At 40.5% G+C, this 17,503-nt stretch overlaps 1 protein-coding gene across 1 annotated transcript; it reads right to left on the bottom strand.

Moving 5' to 3' along the window:
- Positions 1 to 567: 567 nt before the first annotated feature.
- LOC131473107 (nocturnin-like) lies at positions 568 to 10,090 on the bottom strand. The gene is made up of 3 exons (XM_058650645.1): positions 9,754 to 10,090; positions 5,397 to 5,681; positions 568 to 1,638 (listed from the first exon to the last, which is right to left on the bottom strand). The coding sequence occupies exons 1-3, from the start codon at positions 9,911 to 9,913 to the stop codon at positions 791 to 793; spliced, it is 1,293 nt and encodes a 430-aa protein (XP_058506628.1). The 5' UTR covers positions 9,914 to 10,090; the 3' UTR covers positions 568 to 790.
- Between the last annotated feature and the right edge of the window lie 7,413 nt (positions 10,091 to 17,503).

The raw sequence follows: 17,503 nt of genomic DNA, 5'->3' as shown, positions 1-17,503 counted from the left end.
GAAAATTCGGTGCTAACTAAACAAGAACTGTTGGCCCTTAAGGCTAAATATGAAGTACTCCCCACACAAAAAGCTGAAGATAGTGAATTAAGACTTAAACAGACCCTTTACGAGCAAGGGGAAAAACCCAGTCACTTGCTTGCCTGGCAAATCAAAAAACTTGAGCTGAACAGAAAAGAGCTATAAATTGTCTGTAAATGAAAAACCTGAATGCATGTGAATAAATGGGGTGAACCGTTGTTATCAGTGTCTCCATTGTCTCCAGTGAGGTATCATAGTTGTTTTATGACTCAAAACTATATACTATTATAATGTCAATAGCACACTTTAGGAAGCACTACTCTGTGGGGTTTATCTCTGCTGCAAATTGAAACAAATGCTTTTATTTATTATGTGGTTCTAAACAGGTCGGCAGTTAAATTCCTGATCCTCCCTTTTCCTGGGTGAGACATTTCAACCCACATTCCTCCTGACAGCTTCACACCAGCATGTGAACAAAAAAGAGAACAAGCTTTTTGTTCCTCCTGTTCCTGTGTACGTGTGTGCAGTAAGGAAACAATACGAGTATGAATATTAATTTCTTTATTTACATTTTAAAAGTTAGCACTTCTCACAGCAACAGTATTGTTGAAGTGAAGAAGTGCATTCGATAAAGTTTGATTAAAAGTCACTTTAGTCAAATAAAAAAAAAGCAAGAATCTTTTAATAAGTAAAATGGAAGTGAGAAGAGTCTTGTACGTGTTGAAAATAATAAATAAATATATACGAATCCCTGCGCCCTTTCAATCTCTTATTGGTGCCTGAAGCTGATGTCACAGAGCAGTGATAAATGGTCAGAAGGGTAGTGGTAGGAGGGCAGGCGGTCTGGGCCAATCTGCTCCTCAGTAGGAATGTCCAAAAGGCAGTCCACACTTAAAGCATCATGGGTATACCAAATGTAGTCCAGCGTGCTACAGCTCTCTCCAGTGGGGCGGATCTTCCACGATGTGTAGGCCGGCTCTGTCTGTCTGTCAGAGCTCAGCAGCTTGTATGCAGAGTTCAGGCCGAGGGTGGAGGAGCTAAAGCGTTTGTAAACGTCCTCTGATGGCACTGCATTAAAGTCTCCACACACTATCAAAGGAAGGGTGGAGGATGCCGCTAAGCTCTGACAGCCACTGCCTACTGTGAGGCGGCATAGGTTCTGCAGCAGGTCGGCACCCTGTGCACTCCGCAGCCTCTCCCACCCACTGCGAGCTTTCAAGTGAGTGACAGCCACACACAGCTGCCTGCCTGTTGCCTGGCATTTCAGAGTCTGAACAATGGCTACCTGGTTGGTGGGCAGCATCTTGGCACACAGCCGCAGATGAGCTGCAGCACAGAGGGAGAAGCGAGAGCGACGATAAAACAAAGCACAGCCATCAGGACCGTTGTTCTGCTCCACATCCAGACAGGGAGACCAGGGTTTTGGCAGGAAGCTTCCGCAGTAACCCAGGCTGGTCATGATCGGATGGAAAGTGTCATAGTAGTGGTCTACTTCTTGTAGACACAAGATGTCTGGTCGGTAGGTGAGGATCTCTTCCAGGATTAAAAACTTCCTTTCCTGCCAGTTTAGAGCATCCAGAGGACAGCGGATAAAATCATCCTTCCCTTCACCAAGAGCTGCAAACAAACAAACATCTTTAGTGCTTGTTATTATTCAAACAGCAGAGGTCAACAACATCTTTACCAACAGCAATAGCGGCAACACAGTAGAGCTGGGGTGAAAGTAGATACAATGAAATATTGGGGTATTTTGCATTGCAATATTTTATCGCTTCTCAGACACCATACATTTTATGTAAATTAGAATAAAAATTTGTTTCAGTCCACTAGATGGTGCCAAGCACTCACTGTCTGGCGAAGTCATATCAGCTGATGTGTGATTCTGGGCATGGGCCTGTTGCACGAAACTAGGATAAGGGATTAAGCCGGGCTATGTTACTCATCCTGGCTGAATTTAGCCTCAAGACAGTTGCACGAAAGCAAGGGTGCATAAGTTACCATGGCAATCTGGTCTGGTCCTGACCATGCTACACAACAGGATATGTTAATCCTGCTGTTCAATCTGTCTAGTCAGATGTTAATCTGATCAGAAATAAACATGTTTTACACGTTATTCACAATCTTTTTGGAGTTTTATTAACCTGCACTAAAATATTACAGTGATTGCATGTGGTTCAATGTAATTTTAATTCCGATTAGTCTTAAATGACTGCATGAAGACCGTGATTAAAACGTTTTTATCGTGATATATTTGTGCAGTTGTTGAGATGATTAGAAACAGTGGTGGTTTCATTCAAGTCAGTGATGTCAATTATATAAAAATACTCATTCATTCATCTGTGTTTGTGACACAATGATGTTGTAGATGATGAAACACTGATACTTAGACAAACTTTCTGACAGGACACAGTGTTTCCTGTCACTGTACCTACATAAGATTATTGATTAATTATCCAGTGATCGTATCCAAAATTAATCATCACACAGCACAGAGCCATGACTCACCACAGACGATCTGACAGGGACGACATTATTATTATTTTTGCAAGCGGCACTTTCTTACATTCACATGGACAAGTGAAGACATGATTTATCAGAACTGTATGTGATAAAGTCAGTGATCATGTATTTGTGATTTCTCTGCATATCGATACATAAACCCTTATCTTTCATTGAGCTGGTTTTAATGCAGGTAACTCTCTTTGGTAACGGTATGCAGAATACCCTATAGCACCTTCTACTGGCCATAAACTGTTATAACACAAATGTCACTCGATAAGAATATTAATCGGTCATTTCACAAATCACATTGTCTTGTTGCGTTAAGAGTTTTCTGTCGTGTGATTGGTCACGTGACTGAACACAGATCCACATCAAACGTCCTCCAGGACAAACATGAACAAGGTTCTACTCCCTCCTCCCCCGACGCGTGCGGTGATAATGTGAGACTGGCAATTGAAAGTCAATGGCTTCTGATTCAGAGGCACCGGTAAGTGAAGTTTTCGCTGTGGGAGCAGCTGGGGGTGGAAGTGGCGGCTCGCCTCGGTCAGTCATTGTCAAATCTCTCACAGAACACTCTACCGTTGTACCGCTGTGCGGCTCTGCCACGCGACAGATGACAGACAGTAAGCTCGGCAAATAATTTTATTCGGACTGCATAAAATGATTGGTCAGACTTTTATCAGAAATATATGAGAATTCAATAATGATGGGTTTTAACACCTGGTGGGTTTCTTTTACATTTTAGTGTGCCATACGCGTATTAGGAGCAATTTAAGATTACAAAAGAAAAGTGTAAAAATGCCAGAAAGGTAAAGATTGCTATAAGTTTTATTTGTAGGATACCTATGCTTTTGTTTTACATGAAATCCCAATGTTGGGTATATTTGGATTTCCTCAGTTTAGAGTATAGAACAGTATAAAAACGGATTTATATTGGGCTGTGGTCCGCAGTTCAGCCAGACTTTTTTATGATCTTGTTAAAAGCGACTGTATCGTATTTTTTTGTTTAATCTCTTCATAAGTTTCCATTAAAAGCTGTTTTTCGCTTGGTGACACACATCTTCTCCATTTCTGCATCAGTAAATCTGTGATCGACCTCACAGTCTACTTCAAAGAGACGTGAACGCGCACCAGGATAAATTACACCTGACTTGACCAACCGCGCCTTCTCATCCTAGTTTGACGTTCGTGTAACGGACTAAACCAGGATGAATTTAGTAGCATAGGTCAAAACTTTTTCAGAAATCCTGGATATCTTAATTCTACTTATGTGCAACAGGCCCCAGATATGACAGGAGAGAAGATGGAAACACAATAGTTCTGTTGGATTCTTTTTTGTGTGGTTGGCATGGATTGAAAAACAAAAAAACTTTAAGGCAGTTGTGGTCCTGTGGCAGCAGGATGTGGTACCTGATGACAACACTCAAAGCTGCCTATAAAAAGCTTCACTCACAGTTTACTTACTCTTTTTTTGTCATGATCTTAGAGTGTGGTCACAGGGCAACATGACATGATTGGCAGCAGAGTGCTGGTCAGAGACATCAAATAAAGTACAACATGGGCCAAGAAGTAAAGGTTTAAATCCCTGCCTTTCACCTCTGACAGAGTGGTTGTTGAGGCCATAGCCCTTCAAGTAAACAAACACTTCAGTAATATCAATAATGTGTATTTTTTATGCTATAATGTATTATTTTGAATCAGCCCGAAAAGTGCCTCTGCTTTTCTACTATTGCATTTATTGTGTTAAAGATTTATAAGAACACAAATGTAAAGCCAAATTAACTGCACTTGTATTTGGCTCTTTAGCTTCCCCAAAATTGAATATATTTACCCAAGGATGAACCAGACGTGTGCAAGTCCACAATTCTCTTCCTGATATCTTGGCTGATTTATTTTGACTTTCCCATGATGTTACACAAAGAAGCAGTGTGTTTCAGGTGTGCCTTAAAATACATCCACAGGTGTGTCTCTAATTAACTCAAATGTTGTCAATAAACCTATCAGAAGCTTCCAAAGACATGACATCTTCATTTGGGCTTCTTAGTGTATGTAAACTTCTGACTTTGAAGAAAGTAATACAAAATTGTCTTCTCTCATTATTCTGGCATTTAGCAAATAGAAATAATTTCGGTAATCCCAACGGACCTAAAACAGGAAAGGTGATTTTCTGATTTCATGTCAGACAGTGACAAAGAAAGCATATGTGTCTTTTTATATAGTGTATGTAAACTTCTGGTTTCAACTGTATATATACACAGTATATATGTATTACGTACTTACCAATATCAGTTTTGTTCAGCATACATATACAGTATGTGTGTATATATATATACACACATATATATATATATATATATATACAGTATGTATACATATACATATATACACACATACATATATATTTTCTTACTACTTAATTTCCTCCACGTATCTGTGAATGAAGCAGGGACTGTTAACTTTTGTTTGTGGAGAAAATAAGGTCTATAAATGAAATTTAAAATATATACGGGAGATCCATCAGCAAAGGGGGGCTCTAAATATGCAACCAAAACATTATCTGTGTTCAATGATTGAATTGAATGAATGTATACCTCTTATTGTATTTATTTAAATATAATGTAATAATCTGTTTCAATGGTGTCTATGGTTTCCATTTTATTACTATATTAAAACAATTTGTATAACCGATTAGGTTTTGTGAAGAGAGTTTTGAACTAATGTATGCACATCAGAGCTTGTTTTGCACCATTTTGACCCCAATCTAACCTAAAACCTAAAATTGCGAGGAATAGGAATAATACTAAAAACAGATGAAAATTCATCTTCACAGCCTATTACATATAAGACACACACACACACAGTGCTGTATATACCTTGTGCGAGAATGTTCCACTGCATGACCCGTATGGAGGGGTAGTGCTTTTGTTTGTAGGGTGCTGTGCTGATGGGAAAGACCAGATCCCGGATTGGTCGGGCTGGTCGCCTCTGCAGGGCAACCTTACACTCCCTGAGCAGCTGGTCTGGGTCCACCTCAGCCAGGTCAAGGTCCTGGTTGGCGCTCTCATCTGGATATAGTTCAGGTTGAGCCAGGACAGAGCTGTTCAGTGACTGGGCCAAAGTACTGAAAATCCTCCTGCTGCTGCCACCCATTGGACAAACTGATGGTGAGGGAGAAAACCATGATGTCATTGAAGGTGTTTGTTACATTACATTACATTACATGTCATTTAGCAGACGCTTTTATCCAAAGCAACTTACAAAGGAATTGAGTACAACCTGCCAGGGGTTGAACTTGCGATCATGAAGTCTTTGCACACGGGGTCTTAACCACAGGCGGTCTTAACCACTGAGCCACTCCACCCCACAGGTACTTTGTACCATTTACTTCCTGCTAACATTAACCCCCATCTGCAAGTATTCTGACATGAGCATGTGTGTCAAAGTGGCAAAAATTCTCATTTGAATAAAGAAGATACACTTACACTATTCGCAGTATAAACAGAAAGGTGTTCTCACTAAAAACAGCCTTTTGTTCTCCGTTTCAGAATCACCATTAGTACATAAAAATAAAAAAACTTGAAACTTTTTAACTAATATAATGGTCTGCATAATATAGCACTTTTTTGTCTTGATGACCACTCAAAGCTGCTTTACTGTTTTGCCATTCGTGTAGGGTTAAGTGTTTTGCCCAGGGACACATCAGCAAGTTGACTAGTGGAGCTAGGAATTGAACACGTAACCTTCATGTTGAAAGACAAGCCATGCTGTTTCGGGGCTGTTTAAGGTTTGTCAACATAGAAGGCTTGCTCTCATAGCAGTCAGCAGGGACAGGGAGTGGGCCTGTCACAATAACACATTTTGGTGGACGATAAATTGTCCCAGAAATTATTGCAATAAACAATAATATTGTTATTCTGAGACCATTTTCATCTGGTAAAATGGTACTGGCATTATAATGCAGGTACACCTTTTCAAAGATCAATAAACTTTTATTTATAAAGAATATTTAACACTGGAACTGGAAGACATTTTAAATATCTACAATAAATGAACAAAACAACCAAAAACAATAAATAAAATGGACTCTCAGTCTCTGTTAACAAAAAATGCACTGGAATAAAGTAGTAAAGTAGTAGTGAAAAAGTTTTTTTGGATGATTGTGTTTTAGGTGCATATGCATGTTTGTTGTGTTGCCGTGTTTAGTTGGTACTGTTTTACAACAAATGTGACATACCGAATCGCTCAGGTTAAGTGGTTCACCACGGTCATTTGGTTTGAATCCGAAGTGCTCCCACACTGCAGCTGTCGCGTATGGCTTTGAAACTAATTCTATCATTTTTTTTATTCCTACAACTCAACAAGCGTTTGCTCTGGCTGCACTCTGTGGTAAGCTACGCCAGGAGTCCCACCTCCCCAAACAGAGACCATGCGGCTGACAAGTGACTGACATGAGGGTTCACTTCTCGTTATGCTAAGTAACCGAGAGGAGTCACCGATGCACCGGAGTGGTCAACCAGTCTCTTTGGTAGAGAGAGAGAGCGAGAGAGAGATGAGGAAAACAAACAAGCATCAGTCAGTCAGTCATCATCTACCGCTTTATCCTCTGCCAGAGGGTCGCGGGGGGTGCTGTGCCAATCTCAGCTACATCGGGCGATAGGCGGGGTACACCCTGGACAGTTCGCCAGTCCATCGCAGGGCCACACACAGATAGAGACAAACAACCATTCACTCTCACACTCACTCCTATGGTCAATTTAGAGTGTTCAATTTACCTATCCCCACATTGCATGTTTTTGGACTGTGGGAGGAAGCCAGAGAACCCGGAGAGAACCCACGCACACACGGGGAGAACATGCAAACTCCATGCAGAAAGGCCCTTGTCCTGGGCTCGAACCCAGGTCTTCTCTCTGCAAGGCGAGAGTGCTAACCACCACACCACTGTGTGGCCCACAAACAAGCATACAAATGGAAATTATTGCGGCCGGAAAAATTATCATGCTCATTTTTATCACGTGATTCATTGATTTATTGCATATTGCGACAGGCCTAACAGGTCTTGTTGCTCTACATTAGATTTTTTTTAAATGTCTTAATTTGATCTGGTGCTTTCCAGTGAAAGACTGAGACATACATTACAATTGTATCTTTTAATAACATTTTTTTAAATGTGCATCAGTTTCTGTATGTCCTCAAGAAATTCAAATTAATTGTTATAAATTACTTCTTGAAAAAGATGGCCAATTTTAAGTGGATTGGTTATAAAATTTTATTTTCTAAAAACTTAAACAAAAGGTAAACAAAGCACTTCAAATGCATTTTTTTAAAATACCTTGAGGTATTGTCGGAAAGTGGACTTGCAGGATTTATGTCAACTTAACTGAAGGAAGTCCAGGGTTTTCCTCCGAGCCAGAATGCATTTCAGCATAAAAATGTTCAATTGTGATTTTCCACTATGGTCCCAGCGTGCCTCGCCTCAACTAGCCAGGGCACGTTTTAGGTGCCGTGGAATGAAAACTGCAGTGCATGGGTATGTGCGGCAGGGTATGTGATGCCCCTCCCTAAATACACCAGACTCCTCTGTTAAATATTGAGATTTTAGACATTCCCCATGTAATTGTTGGAGATTAACCCACGTTTTTAGGATTGCTAAGTCTTTTTAACTACAGTTCTGCTTGATTCTTGTGTCGGACATCTCTTCCTGCGATGGAACTCTCAATCAGTGGCCAGCAGTCTGACGACGTCACGCATCACCTCAGCTCATTTACTAAAAAAAAGTATCCAGACCAGGTAATCTGTTGCGTCCACTATGCTAGAGGATAACCCAATTTAACCGTGCCGAGGCGAGTGGAGCTCGACTCATGTTTGCTTTAGTGGATGGTTATGTAACTGAGCCTCATTTATGCCACTGCAATGACCCTAACCCATCTATATGGAGTTATACTAAGAGTTTTAATCGCCACAGGATTTAAAGACAGAAAAGATTAAAACAGGTCATTTAAGGTCCTTTATTTAACAACTGACCCTGGTCAGGAGGCTACACCTGATAGTGGAAAGTGACCAAAGGACATTATCCAATCATGTTACACACTCCAGATCAGAAGATTGTGTTCAAATTTCAAAATTCTTGAACACACACACATTCAATCCAAGACTCTGCTACATGCACATGTGTGATAGAAATTATGCTGCACATAGATGAGCTGCATAAAAGTGTGAGTGTATGGCAAACGCTTTTAGTTTAAAGCAGCTTTAAGTGGTCATCAAGACTAGAAAAGTGCTATATAAATACAGACCAGTTACCATTTGGTCTGTACATAAACAAAGCAAATCTGGTGTTTCAATTAGGTAATATGTTTCATGCATTTAATCCAAAATATTATCAGTGTAGCCACTGATTGTGCTTGATATTCATTAAATCAAAGTATTACTAAATAAACATACAATACACGCACACACACAAACACTATACTGTATATAAAATAAATTCTAACCTCACATGTACTAGAGAACTGAGTAACCTCTCTAGAGAGTTTAACTTTAAGATTGATGGGTATATTTTAGTAGAATTCTGAAGTAAACAGCACCTCATATTTATAGATCACCACCATCCAGTTAAGTTACAGATACATATCTGTGCAGAGTCTGCATTTGGTGTGAACTATTCAACTAAATGTAGTAACAATATTTACATTATGATGCAACAATGAATTTAACCTTAAACATAATTCGAAATAAATCACAAAATGATTCTACTTGTTATAGGGCGTGGAATAGACATGGTTAGTGAGATACTGGGCTGAAAAACTGATGGAAAACCATTTTCATTGTCACTTAATGCTAGATACATGTGTTTAGTAGGGGAGACTGGGAATAACATGGGTCAGTTTGTTCAATCAGGAACAGGTTAGGAATAACCACTTTCCACAACCGAAGGCATTTCTGTGATGAATGATGATTTAAACACACCCGGCTTCACGCGACCATGCTCTCTATCTTGTACTCATATGAAAGAAGAGTCAATAGAAAATACTATATAGTTGAGATCGTGAGAGACAGTCGTGATAATAAACTCATGAGGCGCAGATCAGCTGTGGGGTTGTGACGTCTTCATTCGTGGTGTCACGTGACAAACCACCGGCGAGGAAACCACATGAGGTCATGGAATGATTCACAGTGACACGTCGGATGCGAAGTATGAAACTCATCAAAGTAAGCAGACTTTTACAATACCTTGTGCTGCCCGTGTGGTGGCCATTGGCTTTAGCCGGGGAAAGGTACCCGTCACGTGTAAAAGGGCTCCCTGTGAAAACGGTGTCATGGCAGCGGATCTTCTCCGGGAGGACACACACCGCTGGTTTAGTAGAGCTGAACAGCGACGAACTTGATTCATACTTAACTGTGAGTCCAGCCCATTAAAAACTGACTCTAATTAAACAACGCCATTTATGCGACAGGAAGTTCGTCCACGACACAGTTTGACAGAGCAGCTTCTCTTCTATTTCGAACAGTTGAGCCTGTCAGGACAAGGAAGCCGGTAAATGTTACATCATTTTCCTGTATGACAACGGACTCATGGAACAGCGGGTTTGTACTGTACAAATAAAGTTTTGTATTGTGAGGAAAAAAAACATTTAGCAACGGGACTGGCTGACAATGGATGACAAAGTGAATACAAAGCTAGAAAAATGTACAGAAACTCATTGTTTGCCTTGGCAAAATGGTACGATTCTTTATACAGAAAAGGTTTCACAAAAGAACACCCCCATGTCCCAGCCAGTGGTACGAGCCAGAGGCACGCTGACTGTACAGACCATAGACATAGGCCGTTTCTCAATATCCATACTTGTGCGTACTTGAGCGTACTTGCGTACTCCCGTACTTGTGAAAACGTCATCAGCCTCAGTCCAAGTGCTGTTCCAATTCTCAAGTAAGCGAACAGCGAGGACGGTTCTCAAACCCGGAAATGTTCTCGCTCCGCCCATTTTTACCAAGTATGCATCGGAGGTGACTTAAGCGTACTTGCGATGGCCATGTATCCCAGAATACATTTCGGCGGAGCATAGCAGCAGATAATAGAAATATAAATCTGAAATAAATATTTTTCTGTGTCCCGGAACAAAGTTTTAACATCATTTGAGGCGAGAAATTAGTCATTAAGAATTCAAACATGTGGTTTGTGTATGACGATATGACGTATTTATAGTTTGGCAGCAACGTTTGTCGGAGGTGATCACCTCCGTCTCTGTGGGCGCTCGGCGCTCACTGTGCCCGGCACAGAGCAGCGTTACCTCGGCTTGTCCTGATGAAATGATCCGCTGGCTCAGACGTCGCTGTCATTAGATGCTCGGTGTGATCGATAGATTTGTTGTTGACGTGTTATTTTGATTTTAATGGAAACGTTTTGACCTGACAGTTTGAAACTTTGCATATTATTTTTATTTTTTTTTATTTTAACTTTGAATGTTAGATTTATATTAAAGTCGCACGGTCATTGTATCTGTATTTAAATATAATATGTAAATATTAGCTATGTAGAGTAGTATATATTTGTACACGTCATATATATATATATATATATATATACACTACACTACACTATTCAATGCTGTACTCTATCTATTTTCCACATTGTATTATTTGTATTGTATATTTTAATAGAAATAAATTAATAAATGAAGTTAAATATTTAAAATGTAAAAATAATAACAACATATATATGCATTTATTAAAAGTATTTCATATGTTCATTTATCAACACTGTAGGTGGCGGTAATGAGGCTGCAGCACTTGGCGCCAGCCACCATTCAAACAGCAGAACAATACATACATACTTGCATACTTGAGTATTGAGAAACAACCACATACTTGTGTACTCCCGTACTTGGCAAGTATATACTCCCAGCGTACTTCTCAAGTATATACTTCCCAAGTACGCAAGTACATACTTGCTTACTTGAGTATTGAGAAACGGCCTTATACACGTAGACGCCTCATTGAGCGGGTTGGTCCGTTGCTGCGTTACGTCAGCGCGTCCGCCATATTGGATGTGGCAAATCTGCCCGTAAACTAATAAAACGAAATGGACTGAACTTCATAAAGCGCCTTTATACAAAGTGCTTTAAGTTAAGTTAAAGTTTTATTTATATATATATATATATATATATATATATATATATACACACACACACAGGGAGGGGGTTCACATTGATATCTACACAGGGGGCATTGATGAACATACATATACAGCTATACAATTTATATATATATATGTGTGTATATATATATATGTATGTATGTATATGTGTATATATATGTATACACAGTATATGTTGACAATTCGGCCGAAATTCTTTTATCACCAAAACAAAACCACCAAAATGATGTGATGATGAATGTAAAAACTGCGGCCAGCACGTGCCTGTCTATACCCGCTTAGAGTCCGTCCAAGATCAGTTAGGAACACCAATAAAACGGTTCCAACAGGTTGTGAGTACACGGTTGAACAGCACCTATTAAATGCTGGAAAGTCTCTTTGAACAAAAGCGAAACACATACAGCCCAGATTATGAACTCCCCGCGACATTCACTTCACACCATGAAGACGTTCTCTGTCTTCACGCCCCCTTTGAGCAGTTAACTAAAGAGATCAGCTCATCTGATGCATCTGTTATTCCCTTAATTGCAGCACTAAGGCATCTTCTACACAAAGAGGTTGAGACGGACCATGGAGTGAAAACAATGAAAAGTGCTCTCGTAAGAGTCTGTCAACACGTTTTACTGAGATCTACTCGGATCCCCTGCACTTGATGGCAACTGTACTCAGAGCCGGATTAAATAAATGGACTATACTAGGCAGACTGTATTTTTTGGGGCCCCCTCCATCGATGTTATTTATGAATTGAAATCTTTTTGAAATTGAAACTTACCAAAGTTACTAATAAAAGTTAATTCACATTTTACATAGCGTATGCTGGATGGTGTACTGTGCAGTGTTGTTTTTGGCAGCCATTCTAGATTTAGTGTTAGTTTTAGTCTTTTGGACTAAAACACTTTCAGTCATTTCTATATGTGATAGTTTTAGTCCAATTTTAGTCGACGAAAACTCAAAAAAAGTATAGTCTTTTAACAAATCCATTTAGGTCAATAAGTATTGGAGATAACTGTTGGGCAGAAACTTTTAATCTCCATATTTCAACTTTTCAACAGTTTTTTTTCATGAATTGATGCCGACTTCATCATACAACAGTGTGTCACACATAAGTTTGACATGAAATTTCCTCCGCCGGTGGTGCGCCGCGACCGACTCTAGATCGGCTTGGAAGGGCTCGGGCCGAAGGTGGTTTACAGTGAACTCCCGCCCGGACCTCGTCGCGGACATGTGCACTCGCTGCGGCTTCTCCCGCCCGCCAGCGTCGCGTCATCAGGACGAGGAGCGTAAATCGTCTTGAAACACGGACCAAGTCATTTTTAGGTTTTGATTGTCCCTCTGTCTGGGCCCCGCCCCTGCCAATCGGGCCCTAGGCACGTTCCTAGTTTGCCTTTGCGTTAATCCGGCTCTGGTTCTACGACACATACACCAGACGTTTTGAGGTGAAGTATACCATGGTTAGTGCGAGAACACGGACGTATACCGTGAGTGATATAAGAAACAAACAATAACAAAAATGCTGCCACAAACAAATCCCCTTAGCTGTTATTCCGAACAATAAAGCTACTGGTGCCCTCCCCCCTCTCACACTGCTATGGGAATGATCATGCGCCAATACGGATCCATTGCAATGCAAGGGAGCCGTTAACTGAACTAAGGACTTCGTGGACCTCAAACAAGTGAAGCACAGAAACAAAACAAATAAACATTAGACATGAGAGTCTCCCAGCAACAATTCGATAATTTCACAGACAAGTAAATGAAACGATGAGGCATCTAGGCCATGTTTAAAGTAGTTATAAATTGGACCAGTTCAACAATTCAGGCCCTATAAAGAACATCTAAGGTACACAGTACCGTATTTTTCACACTATAGGGCGCACTTAAAAGCCTTTAATTTTCTCAAAAAACGACAGTGCGCTTTATAATCCGGAGCGCCTTATATATGGATTAATTCCGGTTGTGTTTACTGACCTCGAATCGATTTTGTGTGGTACATTACGGCTACCGTAGTCAGGAGAGAAATTTACGTCAAGAGACCGGATGGCTTTTTCCACAAATCTCCGTCCCTAATGATGATGCGACTCCATGCGCGCCCATCTCACCGACGCTGTCAAAAACCAAGTGAAGCAAACTAATCCGGAATTTGCCATCATTCCGGGTGGATTAAATAAAGAACTTCAGCCACTAGATATTGGTGTCAACAGGGTGTTCAAAGCTAAACTGCGAGGTGCGTGGGAGCAGTGGATGACAGAAGGCGAACACACATTCACCAGGACAGGGAGACAGCGCCGGGCGACTTACGCCACTATCTGCCAATGGATCGTGGATGCCTGGGCTCAGGTATCAGTCTCAACTGTGGTCCGAGCTTTCACGAAGGCCGGAATCATCACAGAACTGCCAGGTAACAGCAGCGACACTGACTCGGATAATGACGAGAGGGATCCGGGTTCATAAAGTTTGACTGACTTATCTGACTGTTTTGTTTCTGACTGCCTGATAGTCCGGTGCGCTTTATATATGAAAAAAGTGGTCTATATGAAAATAGACCATTCATTGACATTGCGCCTTATAATCCTATAGTGTGGAAATAGTTTCTGGTGAACAGTCATCGGAAAAAACAGAACAAGCATTATAGTGGTAATTTGTGCAATAGATTTTGAAAAGTAAAGTAACGAAATAAAAAACATCACATCCATTGTAAACCACTTCAGCAGCAGCAGTTATTGTACTGTGCTGTTTACAGTACCTGATAAAACCTGATTGATATCGTGAGAGGAGACAATGAGCATCTGAAAAGCATTTAAGTTGTTCAATGACCAACTTTTTTAAAACTGTGGAGAGAACACAACATTTAGAGATCGGCCTATAGTTATTAAAGGCGACATAGAATGCTTGTATCACACATATATGTTAGTTATGGAGGTCTACTTACATATATTAACTTGTTTTCATGGTTAAAAACCTCCTAATCGCTGCAAACGAGCCGATCAAAATATCTCCTCACTGACGCTCTCGTCAGCCGTGCTTTTTCAGACCAAAACCACACCCCCAGAACGTGGACTGTGTTGTGATTGGCCAGCCAACGAGAGCTTTCCCAGGTACCTGCAAGTGACGTAATAGATAGGCCAGCTCTCAGATACACAGCTCCCTCTCTGGCACGGTGGATGCTCTGCATCTCAGCAGCTACAACGAGAGTAGTTCTTCTTCTTCTGCGGTTGAATGTACGCAACCGGATGTGCCCCGGACTAGTGCCCGCACCGGGAGGCACTACGGTGGTGAGAGGAGTGGTGAGGATTTCTGATGACGACATCAAACTACGGAAGTGCCGATCTGCTTCGCAGAGCCCAGGAAAACAATACAACACTATTTTCTCAGCAGTGGCTGAACTGTTGTTCTGAAACTTTAGGGTTTCATAAACAAGGTAATGACGCAGATACACACACACAGACGCAGCGTTAATTGGAGCTTCCGGTCTATGTGGCCTTTAACTACAGAGGGATCACCACCTTTCAGCAAGGGAAGAACATAAGCATCCATATTCTGGGAAAAGGCTTGAGATGATCCGGTCCGGCAGATTTACTTACAATTGGTGGAGGCTAGCTACTGCAGGGCTTTTACATTTTTTTTAAATATTACGACAAAACAGGTTTTAGTTATTTATTCGTCACTCATTAGGATTTATTTTCAAGCTTATTATCAGTGCATTAACAAGCTGCTGTGTGGTTTCATACTGACATCGTGAACACGGGGCAGATGACAGTGTGGACTGTGGAGCTGTGACCTGCGCTCACTTCACCACTGATGTCTTATCGTCATTATCTGTTCATAAAGTTACTGATAAATGTGATGAACACATGAATTAGAGTGAAAGAATCTGGAGTCATAAAACTACTTTTAGCACATTGTTATTGTTCCTTATAATATGACCATGAGTCTGCAGGTTTTCTGGCCTGACTTTATTTTAATATTTTATGATTATTATATATAATAATCTAATATATACAAAAATATAATATATATAACCATAAATTGGAATTATAACTTTATTGTAATTATAGCTTTATTTGTAAACCACCTCTACAAAAACAAATTTAAACTTGGAAATTTAAACCAAAATACAAAGCATAGCAATGAGACCAAAAATCATTTTCATGGTTAATATTCAATGGAATAGGTTTTTTAATCATCATAAAAGTACTTAATGTTGTCATTATTTTCTTGGAAAATAATAGAGTTCTGTGACAGCAAAATGTTGTATTTTACAACATTTCTGATTATTAGCATACAGTATATCAGTGAATGGAAAATCAAGCAAAAAGTGTCCAAGAAACAATATGTGTGTAACAACACATATAAACTAATAGCCCCGGTTAATTCACTATTGTCCATGGTTTAAAGCCTGAAGCAAGCGTGCAATCGGTATTCATGAAATCCGCTTGCGTACATCAGTAGCGTAACTCCCATCATGCCTTTCGCTGTTTATGGATGAGCCGAGCAAGTTGAGAACGCGGACCTCTCGTCCACATAGCCGAGAGGCATTATAGGAGTAACACTACTGTTCATGCTCTATGGGCTGCACAACCCGGAAATAAACCAGGAAGTCAGAAACTTTTTTGGCATATGTGCTGGGTGAGCAGCTCCATAGGAATGAACGGAGCCAAAGGGGCGGAGCTCTATCCAGTTCTTATAATACATCCATGGGGCTAGCTACTGCGGGGCTGGTGGAGGCTTACCAGGTTGATTCCAGGAAAAACTCCAGGCCCACAAGCAAAACCAGGCCTCAGCAAACCCAAGCAAATGTATACTAAAGTGTCCAAACAATAAGCTCCAGAGATCTCAGAGTGGAACAATAAAAAAAGAACTTCCAGACTCAAACACAAGTTTCATAAAATAGAAGACTTAAGACGACTTAAAACATTAAAATTCAGACCTGACAAACAAAGAACTGGGTTGGCTGCCATCTTGGATTTTGTAGGATCCTATGATCCTGAAAAGCTTCAGATATGAAAACTGGCTCTAGAAATTGGGGACCAGCTGATAAGCTTGTGTGCTTATGGTGGTGGTATATAGTGCTGTATATACAGTCCCACCAGTCAGAGAAAGGGCATATCTTATAGGGAGTGACATGAATGCTCTGTGGGTACAAATTCACATGAATTATCAATGCCTCTACTCACTGGTTGCTGCTATTGTTCTCCAAAACATCCATCGATCCATCCATTATCTACCACTTTATCCACTACCGGTGGCTCGCGGGTTCTCCAAACACAATTACAAAATATTTGGAATATATTTATGAAATGCTGGACACATTTTCAGAGGAAAACAAAGATGTGTTCTTATTGATTAATCTAAATATTATTTTTCCATAAACTGTCAGGAAAAAGGTCATCTAATCAAATCATGACCTACAGATGGGTGTCAGCTCATCAACTTGTATGGACCATAGTCATACAGTAGGTGCAGGAAAGTATCCAAAGGAAGAATATGGCAAAGGAGAAGTGGGACAGCCAGAGAGATGAAGAAAGTAGGAAGGAGTACTGAAGTAAAGGGAAAGGAAACGGCTTATATTGAGGTGTATGAGAGGCTGGACACTAAGGCAGGAGAGACAAACTTGTATCCATTGGCTAGACAAGGACAGATGTGCAGCAGGTTAGAGTGTTGAGATGATGAATGAGGAAAATTAGAGAAAAAAGAGGACAAATGGAAGGGACATTGCACAGGAAGTGCAGAGGATTAGTGAGGAGTGGTGGAGATGTTTAAGAGAGAAAGCAGTGGACTTTTTGACCAGATTCTTTAACACAATCTTGGAGAGTGAGAAAATGCCTG

Source organism: Solea solea, chromosome 14 (genome assembly GCF_958295425.1).
Source record: "Solea solea chromosome 14, fSolSol10.1, whole genome shotgun sequence".
Classification (NCBI taxonomy): Eukaryota; Metazoa; Chordata; class Actinopteri; order Pleuronectiformes; family Soleidae; genus Solea; species Solea solea.
This window is presented reverse-complemented; position numbering and strand designations above follow the sequence as displayed.